The 18,121-nt window shown below is 41.7% G+C and overlaps 1 protein-coding gene across 3 annotated transcripts in view; it reads left to right on the top strand.

Annotated features, from left to right (window-relative positions):
- Window positions 1-14,885, top strand: part of TTC29 (tetratricopeptide repeat domain 29) — a 111,850-nt gene extending 96,965 nt beyond the window's left edge. For all 3 annotated transcript variants that reach the window (XM_083520075.1, XM_083520074.1, XM_083520076.1), the window contains exons 12-13: window positions 13,248-13,311; window positions 14,681-14,885. In XM_083520075.1, the coding sequence (XP_083376201.1) occupies window positions 13,248-13,311; window position 14,681 (65 nt within the window). In that variant the 3' untranslated portion in view covers window positions 14,682-14,885. The remainder of the gene's footprint in view (window positions 1-13,247; window positions 13,312-14,680) is intronic.
- The last annotated feature ends 3,236 nt before the right edge of the window (window positions 14,886-18,121 follow it).

Here is an 18,121-nt window from a genome sequence, read left to right as displayed (position 1 = left end):
GAACTTGAAAGGTTGTTTTTAAAGCAATACAAGTATAACGTGTCTCTCCTGTAATAGTTTCTTCCTGGTTTATGTTGTGCTCGTATATACAGTCCTATTACATAAGTAAGGGATTAGTTTTGCACGTCAGTATTTTACATCTTGGATTCCTAGTAAATCTCCCTTTGCTAACCTGATGTTGCAGGGATCCATATTGATCTTTTTTTCTACATGTATTTGTGGTGTTTATTTTTTGAGATATTGGGGATTAATAACAAAATTAACAAGTGGTGAAGAATGTTTCTTTAGTACCTTGGATTACGTTCTTTTAGGAAATAAAGAGAGCAAAGGAGATGGTATAATAAAGGAATCGATTTATTCTATCACTGAGTATAAAAACATTAGCCCTGGGAACGAACCTTCCTCCAGGAGCTTTAGCTGCCCAGCCCCACTTACGTGGCACAAAATGATTTGCATTTTTAGAGAAATTTCTGGTCTTCAGTGAGCTCTCGTGAAACATGAATAAATTGCTTTCTTTTCCTCTTTTTACAGACTTTATGAAGCTGAATCCATTAGGAGCTGAGTCAAAGTGTAATGAAATAAAGGCAACAACTGACATGATGGAAACCCTGGATTAGGTTTCCTGCTAGTCGAAGCTTAGCTGTCATGGCCTACGTGTCAAGTTAGTGGTCTTTGGGGAGCCTCATGAGTACATGTGGATATTTTTTTAAAACTGCTGCATTACAGCAGGTCTCTAAAGTAGGCAGAAATTAAATAGAGAAGCAAAGATTAAGAATTAAACTGAATAGTAGCAAGCAGTTCGCTACGCCAAACCAGATTTTGGTCATATGGTCCTTTTCTAGCCTGCTAGCTTGCTATCATCCTGCAGCTGTTTTGCATGACGTATAGATAATATTCCTTTATGCCTGCCAAGCATAGCCTTTGTATAAGAAAATGTTGTAGACAATGCAGGGCTCATAAATCTGGTTGTGAGCTAGAACAGTTACCAGAACTTAGTGCAAAGAGACATCTGTGAGCAGTGAAGCACTCTTCATTTTAAGTGTGGAGGTGTTGTTTGCAAAATAACCTGTTTAGCTGGTGTCACTGGTAATTCAGTGCCTTGGATATAGGTCCAGGACTAAATTTATTTGTCAGCCTTTTAGGATATGTGAGCTTCAAGCAGTCTGGTTTGGGAAACACCATTCAGAGCAGACCTCACACTTTTGACTGTGAGCTAGGGTGGACCCAAATGGTTCCTGGCACGAATGTGTAAGAGACTGTACCTACAGTTTATATATACCTTGGTTCTCGAACGCCTTGGTACTCAAACGTTTCGGCTCCCAAATGCCAAAAACCCAGAAGTAAGTGTTCTAGTTTTCGAACCTTTTTCAGAAGCTGAACGTTAGATGCGGCTGTTGGCTAATGTTTCACTATTGGCTGTTGGCCTGTGCCAATCGGAAGCTGAGCATTGGTTTTTGAACATTTTGGAAGTCAAATGGACTCCCGGAATGGATTATGTTTGAGAACCAAGGTACCACTGTATACCACAGTGCATCATGTAGGACTCCTTGGCTGCAATCCTGTACACACTTCTTTGGAAGTAGGTCCTACTGAACTTACTCAGGTCTACCTCTGATGTGTAAGCTTGCACTGTTTATCTGTCTGGGTATTGCAAATCGAATAGACCAATAGGTTGGTGCCACAAACCTGGAGAATTAAAGCAGTCTTGTAAATAAATATAGAAATATATAACCCACCTGCATATGCCTGGAGTTGCAGAACATCTTGAAATGAGAGGAGGGCAAGCTGTTAATGCAGAATGCGTAACTACAGAAACGAGAAACTACAAAACCAAAGTCTACAGTCAGAAAAGAAAAAGAAAAACTCCAATTGCTGCAGGACATGACCCTGCTGTCCCCTTGTGCACTGAGTTTCTGAAATGGCACTATGGGTGATTTATAATGAAATGAAAAAGGTATTTAAATATACCTTCCTGAAGAAACCAGAGGCCTTTCTCCTGGGCATGGTCAGCCAATTGGTGCCAAAGAAGGATAGAACTTTCTTTATGTATGCCACAACAGCAGCAAGAATACTCATCGCAAAGTACTGGAAGACACAAGATCTACCCACCCTGGAAGAATGGCAGATGAAGGTGATGGACTATATGGAACTGGCAGAAATGACTGGCAGAATCCGAGACCAGGGAGAAGAGTCGGTGGAAGAAGATTGGAAAAAGTTCAAAGATTATTTACAGAAACATTGTAAAATTAATGAATGTTAGAATGATGTTGGATAGAAACTGAGTGGTCTTTTGCTGTAATGCTATAAGGGAATATGAGAAAATGGTTATTAATAGGTAAAAAATAATAATGTTATAATATTTAAAAATTGAAGATTAAGGTGAATGAAGAGGGGAGGGATTTGCTGAATTAACAATTGGAACTGGAATACAGAAAAGGAAGGTGTGAGGAGGTCCGGGAAATAAGCAAATGAAAAATATGTGATAGAAAGATTGAACTGTTTTTTTAAACTATTTTTATTTTGTATTTTGTATTTTTCTTTTTTCTTTTTTCCTTTTATTCTGTAAGTTTTCTGAAAATCTTAATAAATATCTTATAAAAAAAATATGAAATGGCACTATGGGGTAAGGATACAGTCATGAACCCAGTGACTAGCTCTGGGCCACCACTTTATATATTGATATGCCCTCCATTTCCATACTAGCTGATTCCACAACTCTCAGACATTATTTTCCTTGCAGAATAGGCTTAGAAGAAGAAAAAGAAGAAGAAGAGAAAGAAAAGAAAAGGTTTTGCAGGGAATGCTTTTTCTTTCCTCTCCCTAAATGGATGCTTGCACATTCATCTATATTCCCTGTCCATATTAAGAGACAGAGCTAATTGCCACTACTAGGAAAATGATTTTACCCTGTGCAAAGATGCACAGATACCACTGGAACAACTGAATGGCTTCAAAGGGTGACTTTTTTCTCTCTGAAGAGTTTTCCTACAGGAAAACCAGCTCTTCTGTAAGGTTCAGTGACAGGAACTCTACCTGTACTCTGAAAGCATCAGAATCATCAACCCGCTTTTCCCACACTTCCTTACCCTGAAGGGATGCACTCAAGGCTAATGCTCCTTAAAAGCTTTAAAGCAAAACTCTAGCCTTACAGAAAATCTCCCTGGCATCCCATTTTGTTGCAGATGCATTCCTGAATTTTCTCTGCTTTGCTGGCTTCAGTTTCAGTACCCTCATAAAATACCTTTTGCTAAGATCTTGAAAAGCCAGTTTCAAGGAGGAAACTTGGTGTGATCTCTAAATAACTCAGATGGCACACGGTCGGTAAGCAACTAGGCAAAATATTGTCAGAGTTGCCAAAACAAAAGTTTCTAGCTTCAGGCTGACACTGTCCATTCTTACTAATATTTTGTTACTGTTGATTAGCAAACGAAGACACAGGCCTTCTGAAGCAGACAGGTGTGAGAAGAGGCCTCTGTAATGAATAAACCTTAAACATTTCCAGAAAAGACAAATCTCTGTTGATCTGCACTCGCACAAAAAGAACCACTACTGCTAATATGCCGATCAGGAATCTAGGAAGAGCCCTACTGGATCAGAGCAAAGGCCCATCTTGTCCAGCTTCCTGTCCTCACAGTTGCTAACTAGATGCCTATGGGACATGAAAGATGGTGCCAGGCAGCAGAGGGACCAACCCCCACAACAGGTTGGCAGGAATGGACAAGACAAGAGGAAGTCCTTACCATCGGCTTTTATTCAGTATTCACAGAGAGAGGCTTGGGAATGTGGCCTCTCGGAATAAAGGCGTTGCTCTGAGTAATTCTCCCCTCCCCTTCTCTCCCACTTCCTCATTCCTTCTACGGCTGGCACTGAGGGCCTTTTGCTTCTGAGCCCTTTGCTCTCCTATTTTTAAGGCTCGCCGGGTTCTGAGAGATGGTTGGTCTGGAATGCTTTCTATTGACAACATGTCAGCCAGCTGCTACTCCGGTTCTGCCCCCTCCTCCTCTCCCATTATTTCCCAACTTTTCCCCTCATCTTCCTCTGTGCTGTGATCTCCCTCAAACACCTGTTGTGATTCTGAACTGTCTTCTTCTTCTCTGGAAGGGTCAGGCTGGGGAGGCAGTCTCCACCATTCTTCCTCTGCCCAGTCCCTGACAGATGGAGATAGTGCACTGTCAGCATGCCTAATAGCCTTATTCTTCATAAATTTGTTGTGGATTTTTTAATATAAAAACCTGTCACCACAGCCTGTTCCAGTCGGCCTGTACTTCTCCCACTCCTGCGTCAACTACAACCAACTAACATGAGGAAGAACTTACGACTTGCTAGATGTTGATTTTGTTTTGTTTTAAAATGAGCATTTATGTTATTTGTAAGCTGCCTTGGAAGGATTCACATTCTAGAAGGCAGGATATATAAATAATTGTAATAGGAACAGAGGAAGCTGCTTCCCACCAAACCAAACCGTTGGCCAGTCCAGATCCATATTGACATACTGACCGCAGCTCTCCAGGGTTTCAGATGACACATTCCCAGTCTTACCTAAAGATGTTGGATTGAATCTACACCTTCTGCATGGAAAAGGGATATCATTGAGCCATGGTTCTTCATCAGGTGTAAATACATTCCATATCTTTGCTTAAGAAACATAACTCAGCAATTTAATGCTAGATAAAAAGTCTTGATTATCTGGGAGCTTTGCCTTTTAATTCCCCCTAAACTGAATTTTGCAAAGACACCTTCCCTCCTTAGTTACAAATCCATGCACACATTTTACCACATTACACAAATTAGAAAGAATACGCTATTCTGGAGCCTTTGATGCCTTTTTACTTTTCAAAGCCAGAAAGCTGTTCAAACTTCAAGTTGAGTTGCCCCTGACAGCCACAATAGTTTCACGAAGAAGTCTGAATGAAACTGTTTTCAATAAATAGATAATAATAGTGGCAGAAGAAGAGATTTCCATTAGGTTTTCTATCTCTGCTCAAAAATTGTGCTTACCGGGATCCCAAAAGATTTGACTTCCCATTTCAAGGTGTATAAAATAAATCCTCCTTCTAATTCATAAACTGGGCCCCAACAATCAAGCCTTCTGCTCATATAAACCTACCTATTCAAAGTCAAACATTCCAAATGCTGTTCATTTAGGACTCCCACTTGTGCTCATAAAGACTCGTTCATGGCTCTGTATAATACATTGCTTCAAAGAGACCCAAATAAAACATCTTTACAATCTACATTAAACAACTTTGAATAATAAAAGCAGAGGAATTCTCTGCCTTAAGTCTTCTGGAAGAAGCACTGAGTCTTCTATTTAGTATTTTATTTTATCTAGATTGGGCTAAAATATCTGAACAGTAAGTGAGCTAAGATAATGCAGTTGTTTTGTCTTCTCCTGTGCCAACTAATCAGCACCGACTTTAAGCACAAAGGAAGTTCAGCACAAAAATTACAATTTGTAATATAAAATGTGATATAAAGGGGAATGGAAGATGAAAGATGTGTTTTGTATTCATTTGCAAATGACTCCTAACATACCTGGTGGTGACAGGAATCATTCTCTATGGTAGTTGGTTATTTTAGAATTTCTCTTTGGACAGTAGGCTCTAGTAAAAAATGTTTATGCAGCAATAAATCTGAAAGGCTTAAGGAGGTTCATGAAAGGACGTTTTCCTGTCCCTCCTATACTCTGTATCCTCCTATGCTCCCAAAAAACCTCTCTGGAGGATCATGTGGTCCTTCCGAACCATATAGGGTAGGATGTGGGGGTGATTTCCCTCCCCCAGCAACACCCTGTACTCTATATTGTGGGAATGTTGACGGTGGCAGGAGAGAATATATTGATTATTAATATCCTTCCTAACTCACACTAGCAAGTTTCTTTATATAGTAGAGAGCATTCCCCCCTTACGCAGCAGAAAACTGGTTGCAGACTTGTGTGAGCCTCTTAAGACAATAGACAATTCAATCTGGCTTGCCCAGATTGAGATATGTTCTATTATTCCTGGTAAGACCCCTTTGATCCCTCCTAAAAGAATAAAGATACCACAGTCTTATTCATAAGGAACAAAAAGTAGTTTTACTCACAATCAGACAGAGCACAGTGTGATCCCCGAAGGCAGGCTTTAAGCTTAAAGTTACAAACGTGTACAAACAGGTTTACCCCATATGGGAGATAACCTGGGGGGGGGGGGCTGATGGCTGGCAGCCAGCAGTACAGTCCAGGTGAATCAGGAAGTTTGCAGGACAAAAAAGATGATTGAAAAGAGGGAGGTGGCTGCAAGACTTGGCCTTTTACCAGGTCTGGAAAGGTCACGCCCACCTACTAGTCACATGCAAGGAAGGATGCTCCAGCCAGGTGTAACAGGAAGTTCAGCTGACTGGACCAACATCTCCTGCATGACCACTCTAGCAAAACAGGTACAGTGGTACCTCTGGTTACATACTTAATTCATTCTGGAGGTCCGTTCTTAACCTGAAACCATTCTTAACCTGAGGTACCACTTTAGCTCATGGGGCCTCCCACTGCCACCGCGCCACCGCTGTGCGATTTCTGTTCTCATCCTGAGGTAAAGTTCTTAACCTGAGGTACTATTTCCAGGTTAGCAGACTCTGTAACCCGAAGTGCTTGTAACCCGAGGTACCACTGTAATGTTGTACTTGACCGCTCCCAGTGGATTACATCCCATGTATCTCACATTGTTCAACCATCCTGAGAGGTTTATGAGGTGGGAAGCAGCTGGCTACAGGGGAAGAGGATATTTGACTTCCATGAACTTTCTTAAGTTAGATTCTCATAAGATCCAAGCCTTTGTCTTCAAGGTGCCCACAAGACACCATGGGTTTTTTGCTGCAACAAATTTAGCATGGCTTCCTTCTGGTATTTATTATTTAATATTACTGTTCCGTTTCATTTGTTCTGTTTTCTTATTTGTTCCCTGTACCCACCAAACACAGGACTGCTTGTCTGTTAAACTCTAGAAGATCTAGCTTACTGATCCACATCAGAGCTGTGCCTAGACATTTTTATGCAGGGGACAAATTCTAAGCAGGTTCCCAGTTCTGTGTCTCCCCAGGGACCCGGCATCAGAGAAGGTTGGTCCATTAGGGCAAACCAGGGCATTTCCTTACTAAGGGAAATTGCAAGGGCACACCTAATAGACCTATCTGAATCGTAAATATCTATTCTGAGGATGCTCAGAGCTGTTTCCTTGATGGCCACACCTCTCCATCAAGAGAAGCAGCAGGAAGTGTTTCCTACTTGGAGAAACTTGTTTTGCTTTGCTGTACAAGTCCTATTGTGAGGAAAACAACAAAGTTAGAAATTGCAGCCCTGCCAAGTCAAAGTGCCACCAGCTTCCACTGCCTGGCATTAAACATGGTTTGAACTCCAAGGCAGAACCTTGGGAACAATGAAGAATGGAGCAGGGGGACAAGGGGTTGAGAGAAATGATGAAAGGACAGGATGCTCAAAGGCTGAATCTACCTGCTTGTGTTAAGCAACAGACACAAAGCCAATGAGAGCTGCAAAACTGAATCTGCCCTGGTGCCCTAACTAAGCCTCCAAGGCAAGCTAAGGTCTGACTTAAAATTGTTCTATTCTGGAATGCTGACAGGGTGATTAAAAAATCCAGCAATTCTGTAGACCCTTGACAGCTAATATGTGTTTTTGAACTGTTTAACTGATTGCTGAACTATGTATAGCAGTCTCATTAAGTGCTATTTTTCTAGAAAAAGAGGTGCCAGAACTCACCGTGAACAACTCCTTTGTTCTCTTATAATGGCAATGTGCCCACCTGAGAGGTGCCGGAACTGAGTTCTGGTGAGTTCTGGCTGGGGGAAAAGCCCTGGTCTCATGTAATCCTTCTTTCATACTTTGCCTGGTACTTATCTTTGTTAGACTCTCCAGCCCAGTCATAAACCCGGTCGCTCCGTGTAGCTTGTCTCTAAATAAATATACTTAGGACTGCTACCTGAATAGGGTTATAATTATTTTTAAATAGAGTATTCTTGTGCTTTTCTGAAGCACTTCTCATAGTTTAACACACTGTTTGGCCTTTTCACATTACATGATCAACTTTTTGACAGGGCAGGAGTGGACAAGCACAGCTAATGGAATAATAGCCTGCAGGGTCTAGCTAAATGATATACGAATATAATCAACCTTTGTGATGACTATTCAAAAGTAATCCCTTTAGCTTTCAAGTGCAACATATATTTCAGCACAGCAAAGCTGCAAGAAAAAAATCTCTGCAGACTGCACTGATACAATATGGTTTTCATATCTCCACAGTGGTTTTGACGCTCATTGTGAGGCTTAAATTTAAGGTAATGGCTACTGTATATTCATGTAAGTTGAGAACAATACCTTTGATTTGTTGTGGAAATGTTATTCTAGCTACCAAGGGTCCTATTCTGTAAACTTTGACACAACCCTTATATGCAGTTTGCTGCATACTCTCTCTCTCTTTTTAATGGAATGTGCTAGATAAAAATGGTTTGCGTAGCCAAATTTTACATATTCATTCATCTGGATCTTAAGAAAGGTACCAGATAAAACCACCACTGTTTCCAGACCTTTACTTCTCATAATAGTTAAAATCTGCAGCAATTAGTAACTCTGCTGTTAATACTGCTTAAAAACAGATAATAAAATTATTCCATGAGATTTTCCTGCACCATCTCCATGGAGATACATGGAAACTGTGCAAAAACCCTACTGTGCTAGGAGAACTTCAGAGAGGTTATACCCATGTCTAATTGTGGCAATTTCCCACAGTGATTTTTATTGTGTTTTGCTAAACCGCAAAAGCATGACTGTTTGAAAATTCAAATAAACTTCAGAGCAGAATATGGAAATGTTTCTTGTCATTTGAAATATGCCAAATCGAAGAGACTGCATATCCTGTCAGATCCTGGTCAGATTTTATCAAATGTATGTTACTATAGAAATAGCATGTATATGGTTTACACTTACACTTATTGAAGTGATAACTCACACGTCAACAAATAATATAGTGCAGACGGCAACAAATGGAATTACAGAAAATGAACATGAAAATCTTGCAAGTCTAAGCAATACTACCTGAGTTTTATTTTATGTGTGCTATACTCAAATATTTAAAATATAGCATAACAAGCAGAATAAAAATTGGCTCAGTTATTGGTTTAATTTCCTTTGAAACTGCTTCAGTGTGAGAAACTTGTGCATATAATTTTGTGAATATCCAGAGTACCATAAATACATAATGGGTTAAATTTTTCAAAGTTCTTGAATTTTCAGTTTTTATATTTGTCTAGTGGGTTGAAATGTTGGACCTGGGGAAAAAAATAGTGGGCAAAGAAGCAGGGGAGGGAGAGAAGTGATAGTTCAGTGTTCAACTGCTGGTTATCTTAAAGCATGGGATAGCTAACATTGTGCCTTCTTGATGTTGAACTACAACTCCCATCAGCCCCTGCTAGCAGGGCACATGAAGGCATTGTAGTTCAGCAACCTCTGGAGGGCACCATGTTGGCTAAGTAAAGGTAAAGGTACACCTGTCCATTAGGTCCAGTCGTGGCCGACTCTGGAGTTGCGGCGCTCATCTTGCTTTATTGGCCGAGGGAGCCAGCGTACAGCTTCCAGGTCATGTGGCCAGCATGACTAAGCCGCTTCTGGCGAACCAGAGCAGCACACTGAAACACCATTTACCTTCCTGCTGGAGCGGTACCTATTTATCTACTTGCACTTTGACGTGCTTTTGAACTGCTAGGTTGGCAGGAGCTGGGCCCGAGCAACGGGAGCTCACCCCATCACCGGGATTCGAACCATCGGCCTTCTGCTCAGCAAGTCCTAGGCTCTGTGGTTTAACCCACAGTGCCACCTGCGTCCCTCCATGTTGGCTACCCATGTCTTAAAGCCACATAACAATCAACCATTAATTAGCAATAAACCTACATTAAAGAGATACTATTGTTAACCGGGGTAGCTCAATTGGTAGAGCATAATGCTCTTAATCTCAGAGTTGTGGGTTCAAGCCCCATGTTGGGTAAAATATTTGCATTGCAGAGGATTGGACTAGATGGACCTTGTAGTCTGTTCCAACTGTTTGATTCTGTGAGTCTATGACTGTATCATGGCACTTTATAGGGTGAGAAGAGAGGAAACGGGAGATGAAGGCTAAAACAGGGAAGAACATGTGCCCATTACTCGTATGCTTTGTTTCAGTAAAAGATGAGGATGTGTCAAAGGCATCACAGAAAATACATTTTTTTAGGAGGAGTTTTCAGGGAAAGAGAGAGGTGACAATCAGTGGCGTAGCGTGGGGGGTGCAGGGGGGGCCGGCCGCACCGGGCGCAACATCTGGGGGTTAGGGTTAGGGGGCGCAAATCCACAGGTTCGGGGGCGCAAATTACTTGCCTTGCCCCGGGTGCTGACAACCCACGCTACGCCACTGGTGACAATCCTAGGTTTCTGTGGGGGAGTTCCAAGCAAATGGGAGTAGCAAGAGTGAAAACACTGGCATTTAAGGGACCAGGAAACCTTTGGGTGGGAAGGCTGGTAAAGAGAATGTTTCAGGCACAGATATCTGAGAATAAGAAGTTGGAGTAAAGCAAGAGTAAAGCAACGGAGGGCTTTGAAGGTAGGAATGAGAAAGTCATGCTGGATCCAGCTGTGAATGGATTTAACAGAGACCACATGGCCTGAGTAACAAAAGGTGACAGAATTTTGAACAAAGCTAGTGAGAAGACCAAGGAGTGGCATCAGAAAGCCAGGGAAATGGGAGTTAACTGGAACTTGAACCACTGAGGAGGCAGAGAGGAAGGGTCAAATTTTTACAGCATTGTACAGGAAGGAGCAATTTGACTGAATACTGTTGCTTAAGTTTATGTAAATAGTTCAGCTCTGTAACATTAACTCCCATCATTTGTTATTGCCTATTTACTCTATCTGCATACACCAGAAGTCACTCACAAAAATGAAGGGGTAATGGAAAACTAATAGGGAAAGGAAGGCTGCTTTATAAATTACTTCTTCCTTGCTTTTTAAATTACTACTTCTCCACAGGCTTCAAAGGAGCTCTGCCCATACTTTTTTGGAAGGTGTCACAATTAACTCTGAAGTTGTGCATAACTTTCCTTCCCATATAAAAGGTTTGATGCTTCTCTAATACTGATATCGATTAGCCAAGGGTACATAAATTTCAAAGCTAATTGCTGGGCTGCTAATGAGATCCTTGCTAAAACTAGATATTATGTAGATGGGGCCTCTAGCAGCCTTCTTCAACCTAGTGCCATCCAGATGTTTCAGACCACAACTCCCATCATCCCTGACCACTAGCCATAACATCTGAGGCTGATGGGAACGCTAGTGTATGGTATGTGCATCTGGATTAATAACATATTATAATATTAAATACTGTGATTAGCATAACTTGAACGCATGACATATTTCTATGTTGCATGGGCTTCAGATGTTTCAGCAAAATGGGCTGCTACAGAAAGTCAGCTCTGAGTTATTTTCAATACACAGAAAGTTTCAGTTTATGGTGAGTGTACAATGAATACCCAACACTTTGATTAATCCTAAAATTAAGGTCCCATGGCAATACCTATCAGACTTCTCCCTGTGGTGCATAGATCAAAGTTGTAACACTAATCAAACTCTGGCACTCTACAATGTGGTCAATTTGGAATTATATATATTTTTATATATCAATTTCTCAGTTAAGAAGGCTGTCATCTCAATAACTCTGGGTTCTCTTCTGAACCATGCAGTTGTGGTAGAAGACTCCTTGCCTGGAATATCTGTCTCTCTTATGTCTAAATAAAATGTCTTATAATAGGTTGCTTGGGTTGGGAGACTGTAACTCTATGTCTAAGATGAAAGAAGACCAGTCAGTTCTACATCCCAAATGGAGCCCACAGCACTGAGATATAGCTCAGCAGAGAAAGGCAGTTCACTGTGTGTTTTTAAGAAGCTACTGTCATTACTGACATCTTACTTATAGGAAGAAACTACTGGGAAATTCCAAAGCATGTTTGTGAAACGGAGCTGCAAGCTTTAGCTGGTGGATTAATCAAGTAAAGCTTTGGCTGGTTAAATTGTAGGGACCAATTTTAATCAGTGAGCACAAAATTTAATTGGCAAAGCTGAATGCTTGCTTATTTTTTAAGACACTTTAATAAAGTGCTGTTATAGTAGGGAATTAAAAGGAAAATATCTAAGAGGGCTTTCCTTCTTAAGGAGAAACTTATTGTTTATTAAATGGAGTGTTATATTGTGTTTCCTTCAATATGTCTTAAAGTCACCTTTAGTGGAAGTCTGATGGTAGACAGATCTGTTGGTATCTAAATGATAAATGAATCAATTAACTGACGAAATTGTAGATGTGTTAACTGCTTAAAGCTTTTTTTACAGCTAATGAACCACCCTAGGGTCAAAAAATGCACAAAATATTTGACCACAATGCCTGCAGTTCACATGAAATGTTATCCCTAATTTAAAAACAATGCTGGGAGTGGTTTTGAAAGAACCGTTACCCTGTGCAATGTTTCACATGCTTGGCATTGTGTATAAATGGTTGACGCCAGAAGTGGTTGATGCCAGAGCATGCAATGTTAGCACGGTAGGTATCACTGGGAGTAAGTGATGCTGGCATGCTGATTAAATACAATCACTGATAAAATCTGCACATGGCAGCAGAAACACCTAATGAACTAGGGGGAAGTTTGCAGAATAATTGGTCCCCACTTTCCCTGGCTATACTGGTCACAATATCACTTTTACTGCTTTCTGTTTTCTCAAATGCATAGGCTTGCATGAGGAAGAGTGGAGATGTGCATCACCTCAGGCCTCTATTATTCAGCCCTCCATGGGTTTGAGAGTGAGGGTGTGAAGCAAGGAGTCTTCTCTACTCTTGGAAGCTCCCCACACAACTTAGAACACTGATTGTGCACCTGTGTTTCAAAGTCGTGGGGAGCCTTCCCATCTAGGAGGCAGTTCTGTTTCAGACCCCCATCCTGTAAGGGGCCCAGGGATAACATGGGGCATGGCTGGGCATTGTGCCTCCACTGACCTTCCTGTGGCTGTTTATATGCAAGGAAACAATGCCTGCGTAGGGCTTTGTAGCATGTGTAGAAAGCAGTGATGACCTGGGACTAGGAGAGGTCTCAAGTAGAGCCACTCTGCACTCTGTTCCAGCGAGTGAAACGTCCACCTGTAATCTCTGTAGCAAGTGAAGCATCTCAAGTACTGATGTGTGTTTCAGGTGTCAAGACAGAAGAAAATGTTGAACGTGTACTTGGATCCACTGTTGCTTCAGACGTCATCTGGTAATTTTTTTAACTATATGCCAGATATCCATTCTGTTCACATCTGTATATGCTGTCAATTCTACATCTTATATGGATGTCAGTAAAAATAGTTTTAACCCAATCGTGGATATGTTTTTATTACGCATTTTTGATTTATCCTATCCAGATACTTTATTCCTAATGGAATGAATAAAGCTAGATTAGAAATGCATTTACAATTCAACGTTAACCAGTTAACTTTTTTTTAAAAAAAACTTTATTAAATTTTAAAATAAAGACAAAATACAAACAACATCAAGCATACTGATACAGAGGAGGCAGGAGGAAAACTAGAAGGGAGAAGGAAATGAAAGATTCGTGCAATGCTTCTTTTATCATCACAGTCCAAGGCATTGAGAAATCACTTTATCCTAATCTACTAAAATATATCATCTCCACAAACGTAATTGAACCTCTGGGGATCTATGCTCCATCTCTATTATATTGACATATATCAGAAATTAGGCCAAATAGCATAAAAATGATCTGATTTGAAGTCTCCCCTGGTTACTTTTCTTTTATATGTGAGACGCTCTGGGAGATCTATATCCCAGACTATACCAAACCAATAATCAACCATGGGAGATGAACAAGATTTCCATTGACTTGCTATTTATGTTCTGGCTGCTGCTCATGAAAAAAGACCAATGTCTTATAAGATTCTCTGGAATTTGCGTTGCTTTCTGTGAAAGCAAGGCCAAGACTAGATCTGGTGTTAGTGATTTATCTGTTATTTGAGAGATAGTGGTAAAATCCTTAATCCAAAAACTATATAAAACTTCACATTCCCACCACATATGCATATAAGTTCCAATAGTATTACAGCCTTGTCAGCTTAGTGGGGAGATATTTTATTGATTTTGAAAAGGTGTTCTGGAGTCCAATACCACCTAAGTATTTTTTTAGAGTGGATTATTGAATCCTATATGATTTAGTTTTTAGTGAAGCATTTATCCAAATTTGATCCCATTCATGTTAATCAATGTGACATTCAGGGTCACCCTCCCAGGATATCCTAAGGCCCTGGGAGGAACCATAACCTATCTTATTAGTAATTTGTAAATATTGGATACTGAGCCTTTGGAATTCAGAGATTTCTGAATTAACTGAATCCATGTATGTGGTATATTTCCATTTTTTTCATTTAAGGCTGACATGGACATAGGATGACTATTAGGAAGAATATTCTCAGTTTTATAAATTTCTGCTGCCTTCCATTGTTTATATTGTACATATTTGTCTGTACGGCAGAAGGATAGGTGGTCCAGTATAGGAATTAAAGGGGATGTAAATGGAGCTAAATGTGAACATCAGTTAACTTCGTTTCACTTTGTTTTCCATTCTGCAGAGCTATGGGAGAGCTTCTGAAGCTGATAAATGAGTTTAAGAAGATACTTATTAGGAGAAGCACAATGAAAGTTTGCATTTCATTTTGGAACGTTAATAGGGGAGCACGTGGCAAGTATAATCAGATGCATGTTTTAATGTGTGTTATCTTTCATGTCCACAGTTGTCAACATACAGCAGCACATTAAAAGAATTCCAAAAGAAAATGTCTTGTTATTCATTGCCTAACTGGCACCTTATTCTACAAGGTGACCCCCAATTAACTGCTTGGTGCCTCCATTTCCATCAAAATGAATGAATGCGATGGATTTGTCCAACTAGATACTGTAAAGAACATTAAATATATTCTCAGGTGTACATGTGTCAAGTAACTGGTTTGCATTTTGTCCGTTAGGATTATAGCTGGTGCTGCCTCGGAACTTACCAAGTGAACTTCACAAGTTCACAATGATCTCCTGGATTCTCTTTCAGCAGCACAGAAGAAAGCTTTGCTGCACACACATCTTCCCTGTGTCTGTGGCATGCTCTTGGGTGGCCGCAGACTTTAGAAACCTTATGGAAATTGCCTCCATTGCAGGGTGTCCAGACTCAGTGCTCTGCCTTTTGTTCCCTCTTGCCTTTGAGTTGTCCCCTCTGTGAGGACAACTCAAAACACATCATTTGGCTGCTCTGTAGGACATTGGTGTAGAATGACCCCAGCCAATCAGGCCCATAAGAGGAGGAAGGAACAAGCACCTCTCCCAACACAGACAGGGGATTGCAAAGCAGCACAATTTCTTGTTGCTGCTTTGCAGCACCTTCCTTGTGCTTTTGTTTTAAATTTAGACCTAGTGCGAAAAAAGACAATGAGTGAGCAGCGTGATCAGTCATTGGTAAGGTAGTAGAGAAGCCCCTCCCTTTTCCATGTTATCTCTCCCCTGATTTCTTCTTTCCTGTTCTTTCTCAGAGCGCCCCCATTTGGTCAGACGCATTCCTCTAAGCTTCTGCACTGCAAGCCTTCCTGGCAGGAGCAGAGTTTGTTTGTTTTTTCAGACTGAGGGCCACATTTCCTTCTGGACAATCTTCCAGGGGCCGTATGCCACTGGTGAGCAGGGCCGGAAGCAAAAGTGGATGGAGAAATACATGTAAATTTTACCTTTCTGTAGTAGACATAGCCCTCTCTGTATCCTCCGCCCAGGGAAACAAGTGCCATCACAGCCCAGCAAGGCAAATAACACTCAGGAAGGATGTGAAGCAAGACTGGTGGGAGATACAGGGGCCTGAAGAGGAGTGTGTCTTGGAAAGAATCTTAAGAGACAAGTAGAGAGGCCTGGAACACCACATTTGGCTCCCAGGCCTGAGGTTCCCCACTTCTGCTTCATGGGCATAGCCAGAATTTGGGGGGGGGGGCAGAACCAATGTGATTGGCCAGTTAGTTAAGTATTTCTATTGTTTTACTTGATGTGGGGGGCGCCTATGCCCATGCTCTGCTTTCTGGCTCCATTCCAAAAAAATATTTGTCCCAATACGGAAAGCACTCAACATCTCTGTGCTGAATTTGCAGAGTATGTGCATATGCATGTGTTTCATTCCAGAAGGGAAAGGGGAAGTGTGTGTGTCTTTAAGTCAGACCTGCTACTAAAAAACAGTGGTCAATCCTGAAGAAAAAACAATTCTCTAATTACTTGAGAGCTGGGAGTGGAGCTCAGCCACATCAGGCAACTCAAGTGGGTGGGTGGGCATGTCATGAACTGGCAGGAAGGCGGGAAGGGAGAAGAGTAGAGGATCCCAAGGAGGAGTGTAGCCGGGACTGGGACACACCAGAGCAAGCAGGGGATGAGGATGGAAGTACTCACAGGGTGACAGATGGCAAAGGGATGAGAGTCAGGGCATAGGAACCAGAGCAGCAGGAGCCAGAGCAGCCCCTGTCTCCATAGACACAGCAAGCTCAAGGAGGCTGAGGCAGGCAAGGGCCCACAGCCCAGCTCCCTAGCTGGCCAGGTGGAGCTCACTAGCTCTGGGAGGAGAGATGTGATTCCTCAGCTGGCTTGGAACAGGTGAGGGTCACATGCCTCGTCAAGCGCAGATGCTGCCATCAGTGTGCAAAGGGCAAAAGGGAAGCAGAGCTGAGGTGCTTTATTTGCTCAGCTTCCCATGTTGGACCTTGGCTTGGATGCACCTGGACTTCTATGGAACTGTGCTTTGGGTTTGACTCTGACTCTGGACTGTGTCCTGACTGCTGGACTTCAGACATGGCTACTTGGATTGACCCTGGACTGTGTTTCCTGACCTTTGGACTTTGCTTTTGTGGATTGACCCTTGGACTTTGGACTTGGCGTACTGACAGGTAGGCCAGGGGTTCAGGACAGGGGGCATCAAAACCAGCCCTGTCCTCCTCCCATGCATTTTGTCTTTCCTGCCTTCTTTCCCTGAGTCCCTGAGTTTGCTTTGTCCTAGTCCTAAAGAATGACCTTCCATTCTGAAAGATAATAAGTAAAGCCTCTTGTACTGTTTGCTGCTTTGCAGGGGGAAAGGGGAATGAAAAAGAGAAAAGTGTGTGTGTGCATGTGTACAGTATGTATTCTTCTCTTCTATTGAGTGGGAGACAAGGAATATGAAGTAGCTTTAGGCAGAGCAATGTTTACTCTGATGTGCATGAGACCCATAAAACAGACAAAATGGCCAATTCTTGGACCCTGAACTCTGTTCTTTGTGTGGAAGCTGGTCCTTCCAAATACATCCTCAAGCAGAATATGAGATAATTCATTTGTTGATGCTTCTCAATGAAAAATTACAGGATATAAATACATTACAAAGGGCATGAAACAGCCAGAGTAAAGCACTTCTGAGACCTGTTTGTGTAAATGGAAGAGTGAGTTATGCATATGCCACGTACGCAAGGAAGACTCCTGAACGCAGTGGCTTACTTCTGAGTAAAGAGGTGTTGGAATGTGTTGTCAGGACAGATGAACAGCCATAATTTAATATATGTGTGTGATTCCTCTTGATAGACTGAGAAGCCTGTGAATGTCATGGGTTATTGGTTGAGATGATCTGGCTCTGTTGCATGCCCATCCAGTTTCAGTCAGTTGCCAAATCTGGTTCCTCCTGCTTGCAGCAGAATTCCTTGTTGTGGTCCCAATGTTTCAAGGCCTAAATCTGTCTCTGACTACTGTTAGCTGGCCTGGCAGCCCTGCCCTCCAGCCCACTAGCCCCAGTGGACCCCAGCTGCCATGGCTCAAGAGCTTTGTGGAAATTACAGATTTTGATGAACTGGTCCTCTTGTTTTTACCTTGCTTCTCCCATGATCCATTGTGAGAAAAGAGCATTGCCGGTGTATTCAAAACCTGACAATACATTTGGTGGTGATGGCTGAAGAAATGCCTGAGGTGATAATATCTAAGCAGAAGAGAGCCAAGATTTATGACTTCAAAAATGACTCCTGTCAGGCTGCGGTTCTTGG

The sequence above is a fragment of the Podarcis liolepis genome, assembly GCF_965112155.1.
Source record: "Podarcis liolepis genome assembly, chromosome: 9".
Taxonomy (NCBI): Eukaryota; Metazoa; Chordata; class Lepidosauria; order Squamata; family Lacertidae; genus Podarcis; species Podarcis liolepis.
Note: the sequence above shows the minus strand (reverse complement) of the source record. Positions and strands in the feature narration are given on the sequence as shown.